General features: G+C 37.8%; 1 protein-coding gene across 1 annotated transcript; it reads left to right on the top strand.

The window, feature by feature from the left end:
- The first annotated feature begins 869 nt into the window (after positions 1–869).
- On the top strand, positions 870–4636 carry LOC139150064 (DNA-directed RNA polymerase II subunit RPB9-like). Its single transcript, XM_070722217.1, has 5 exons — positions 870–1066; positions 1437–1491; positions 2387–2460; positions 3161–3287; positions 4021–4636. The coding sequence occupies exons 1-5, from the start codon at positions 999–1001 to the stop codon at positions 4081–4083; spliced, it is 387 nt and encodes a 128-aa protein (XP_070578318.1). The 5' UTR covers positions 870–998; the 3' UTR covers positions 4084–4636.
- The last annotated feature ends 624 nt before the right edge of the window (positions 4637–5260 follow it).

Below are 5260 nucleotides of genomic sequence, written 5' to 3' on the forward strand. Positions count from 1 at the left end.
TTACGATTATTTATGGAGAGTAAACAAAAATATGATGAGAAAAGTTTACTTCTGTCTTAACTATTTTGAGTTATTTCATGTAACGACATTTACCATTTTATTTTATGCAGCCTGTATTGCCTATGACAAATTTCAGCCTTCAAAGAAGCGGGTAGCTGATCAGTAGATTAAGCTTGCAGCATTGCCGCTTCCCTTTGGTGCAGTATTTTATGACATCATACTACATTCCTCTACCACTAACTTTTAAATGGATGAAGACACCAATAGACTGCTGACCATGCAATGAAGTAAAGAACGAAATATTTACCAAAAGCATGAAGACAATATGCCATGTCAGCATGTTTTCATGTTCTGTTAGCCTACAAAGAAATAGGCCTAAAACTATCCTACAAATTTTATCAATTTTTCGCATTTTTAACACAATTTTGGAATGTAGTTTTTAAAGTGGCTTCTCTCCGTGAATAAATTGTAAAAGCTTCAAGAAAATGACGCTATCAAGATGATTTTCTTCCCTTTCTACATGTCCTCTTGGGTTGGACACTGAGTGTTTAGTCCTACAACTCAGCAGCGGCATGTACTTGTAGTGCGCCCCCAACCGGACGTGTTCGCAACAGGATTTCACAGGAAGTAGAACTAATGACCAGGTTCGGTTTCATATTCAAAGCAGATGCCTCATCGCGTATTTCCAATTTGGTATATGAGACAGTTGATAATGCAAAGTACGGTTTGTCGAGGGACCGTATGCAAAATATACGCTCAAAGTCTTTGCGTAGAATAACTTGTGGCCAGAACATATGTATGTTACGCTACCGAGGACCATATACAACCTTTAAAGTGAGCCATCCAAAATTAAATTTGAACCCGAAGCTGGAGTTGTCTCGACATACAAAAACATGAGCAAAAGACGCTAAGTCAGGGAAAACGTCTGAACAGTTTGTTGCACTGCCGTCGTCATTTTCTGCGGACGTCATTTTAAAATACGCCAAGCATAGGTCAGCATGGATTTTGGTATCGAAAAACCAAGCGCTGGGCCCGGGTTTGTTGGCATCAAATTCTGTCAAGAGTGGTAGGTCATTCTGTTCTGTTAGTGTATTTACTGAATCTGTGCCATGTGGGCTGAAGCGCGGAGCTGGTAGAAGCACAGAAAAAAAAAACAACACTCCGTGTCTGTGGTAGAAGCGGGGAAGGAGAGTGCGGTGTAAAGTTGTAATTATATTTCAGGGGACATTAGATCAAGCAAACTCGTCTTAAATTTTCAAGCATTGCGATTTGTTCTTTTTATGTACCTGTCGAAGTACATTGACCTCTAGTTTCCTGTGATGTAAACTGCTAATTGTTTGTCTCAACATGAACACTGTACACATATCAGCAGTGGTGTACATCATATTTACAAGATATTGAGAACTCATATATCTCTTCGTTATTTTCTGTAACAGCAATAATATGTTGTATCCTAAAGAAGACAAAGAAAGTAAGGTGCTGCTCTATGCGGTAAGTGACTCTGACCATGGATATTGTACATCCATGCTCTGACAGAAATGAAAGCGGCCGTCCAGTTCTCTGAATAACCCTGGGTCAAAGTTCATTTTTTTTTGTAATTTACTGAACATTGCATGTAAAAAATTCCACGACTGGTACTGTACAGTCTCCAGCATAGCCCCGCAAAGTACATTCAATAGAGAATGCTGGTGACTGACCTTGTGTTCCTGATTTGAACGGCAAGGAAGAAATGTTAAATCTATGTTTACATGTATATGACACAATGCCAAAGCTTGTCCCTAAGCATCTCCATGTCCTCCTTCAAATTGTGACCACATATTCTCGAAACAAACTGCCATGCTTGCAATATGTGAAGCTGAATATCAATTCTTGAAGGCCCAAGGCCAAGGCTGCCCAACAGCTGAAAAAGAGTATCCTTGATAAGTTGATGTTAGGAGAAATTATATTTGCACCTTTTCAATGAAAGAGGATTTTCTGCAATCTAATGAAAGTCAGACATAGAGATGGGGACATATCAATCTTTGCCTGTTCTTGCCGTATTCATGTAGCTGTCCACAGACCAGTGATACTAAGCAGAAACAACTCCATCTCTACATCTGATTTTTATAAGATTTTTGTAGTAACGGTCCTTATATATGTAGCAGGATGGAAACATGGAAATGTTTCACCATTGAGTGAGTAACCCTTTGTGGAGATGTGTTTTGTAATTGCAGATGAACATGTTAAGCTGTAAAAACATTGTCCCCATAATTTTTACTCACAGACAAGCTTCAGTTTGCTGGTATTTATTTTCCGATCAAATGTATATTATTTTGACCAAATTGTTGAGCTTTGTCCATTTGGCATTCCTTGTAGTAATTCTTATAATATCATTTTCCCTCCTCAGTGTCGGAACTGTGACTACCAACAGGAAGCTGATAACACTTGTATATATGTCAACAAAATCCAGCATGAAGTTGAGTAAGTGATGACTAGATCTACATACACTTCAACAATTTAAATGATTGTAAACAAAATGAAATCTAGGAGAGTGATACTGCTATTTCTTTGACATTTGTTCAAAATTAAGGAAGCTTTTTTGACTTATTCCACTCACTTTTTTCTGAATTTTGTCTCATATTTGCCTGTGTGCGTAATGTTATTGTGACGGATGAGGGTTCACCTGATTTAGCTGATGTTTTCTCAACTTGTGAATATATGCACTGCATGAAGGTGCTTTTTGTGTGATCAGTTTCATGAATGTTTGTGGTTAACTATACCATTTAACGTACTTTTCACCGAACCATTTTTGGTTTGTCGGCAGTATGCTCGTCTGAATAGTTGAGAGCAATATTATTGTGTGAGACTACATGTATAACTAAAGAGGTTCCAATGGACCCGAATGTCTTGGTTATCATTTTATATTTGCACTGAATGTCCTGTATTGAAGGAATTTTACCAAATATTTACTGTCATCTAGAGTCATGATTTTGTTTGTGCAATGTTGGTGCAGCATCAGGGTGTTGAGATAGTTTTATTTTAGTCACATGACCAAGTGATCAAAATTTAGTGAAGGGGAAACAATCTCAAAAGCAGCAATCACACTGTCCTCAAGTCACCTCTAGAGTCTCTTTTCTGCAGAATATCCAGAAATTAGTATACCTTTGTTTTTGTCACACAGTGAATTAACTCAGATAGTTGCTGATGTGATCGCAGACCCAACCTTGCCGAGGACAGAAGACCATCCGTGTCCGAGATGTGGACAGAGAGAAGCCGTGTTCTTCCAATCACAGTCGGCTAGGGCAGAGGTCAGATAGTCACTCATTTCAATTCATTAACCAGTTAATCATTGGTCCGTGGTCAATGTTGTATCCATGGTGAAAGTCAAATTCAATTCCATAAGATGTGGAAAAGCCATTTTTATGTGCCTGTTGTGCAGATGTCTTCTTTGGCTCCCATGGGCAAGGGGCCCATGTCATCACTGTGTCAGTCTGTCCTTCCGTCTGTTGACCAAATTTTATAGAACTCATAAGTCAAAAACTTAAAGACCAAGTAAGATAATTTTGGTATATAAAATGTTTAAGTGAATATTTAGAACTGAGTGGAATCTGGTAGGTGTACCTTGCTTAGAAACAAAATTGCCTAAGTATGTTTTTAAATCAATGTCATATATACTCTGTAATCATGGAGTAAACTCCTGTATACTTTATGGAAGCATTGTATTTGTGCAATGTTCAGAAAGAAAAAAAAACCATATAGATGTAAAATTGTAGTGTGCAGTTATATTCATCTTCCTACCAGTAATAAGATTGTGATGATGTGTGGGAAGAATGATTGCCAGATAGCTGCTTTCACTTAATTTTTTTTTTGGGGGGGGAGGGGTTTCCCATGGGTTGTAGTGAGAATGACCTGCTATAGCTGTATTCAGAACAGTATTGTAAAGATTTGAGATTCTGAGTATCTGCCATTGGAGGTACATTCTCCCTCAGAGATCAAAAAAGAGATGAAAAATACTAAACGCAATCCTTTCTTTCATTTCAGGAGGGAATGAGACTGTACTATGTGTGTGCAGCACCAAACTGTACACATCGATGGACAGAATGAAGTCTGCTTTTCATCGTCATCTCGTCTCATATATTAGCTGATCTTACCCTGAAACCTGTCTGTTATCATCTACAGCGTCAGTTTACGAGTACACGTATAAATGTCTGTTGAAGTTCCTTTATAATACTGTGCCCATACAATGGATACTGGTACATTACTGTATGACAGATGATGTCAAAGGCCCAATGACTACTGTATGAAACTCTTTCGGTAAAAAGGGCAGGTTCCTTATCAGCTTTAACTTTAAACAAACGTGACTGAACTTTCACAGGAGGATAAAGGACTGCCATCATGTAAAGAGTCAATGCTAACAAGCACTGATGCCAGAACCAGAGATTTAGGAGTGCCACATTGGATCGCAAATAGAATTGTAAACGAGGTCAGATCATGAAAGACTATTACTCTGCTATGACGGTAATTATTTGAATGCATAAGTCATTTTTTCACATTTGACATTTTTGTTTTGACACAGTGAAATCATTTAATATGGAATATAACTGTTTCATTTTTCAGTTTATTATAATAAAAACTTCTTTTAGATAATTGTCATTAACATGTGGCTAATTGAATTCACTCCCTGATAATTGATGCATATCAAATTGTCATGTTAGATATCTGTGGACATGTGGATATATGGTGTTGTAGAAGTGCCTACCCTATTAATATCAGTAATATTATGATTGATAGAGTGAGGGCATAGAATGACATTAGACCATCAGCTAAAAGAGACCAAATCCTTGACTGTAGACCTATTTCCTGTAAATTTTGGGTTGTTATCAAGGTCTGTCACATTATGTTGTTGTGCATACTGAAACCTACAGGAAGAGATACCAAGAAAGCAGCAGGCTCAGACTGCTATATTCAGTGGCGGTATTCTGTGACACTGATATTCTATATCATCGTTTGCATTCCGTAAGGTAAGCAAAATAATGACATTCAAAGCCACCTTGACCTTGATGCCCTGGGGGGTAGCACAGGTACACTAACCATAATAAAGTGACATCATACAAAAGACACGAGAAGAGAAAATTAGAATTTGATGGCAATCTGTAGATCTCACTTCTTGATGGAGTCTGTTGTCAGAGAGACATTTATAGAAATGGTAAAATTGGAGATCGAATGTTTTAGATATGTGATCAGTACAGCTTTTTGGCGTGGATTACATCATGGGTGATCT

The sequence above is a fragment of the Ptychodera flava genome, chromosome 14, assembly GCF_041260155.1.
Source record: "Ptychodera flava strain L36383 chromosome 14, AS_Pfla_20210202, whole genome shotgun sequence".
Taxonomy (NCBI): Eukaryota; Metazoa; Hemichordata; class Enteropneusta; family Ptychoderidae; genus Ptychodera; species Ptychodera flava.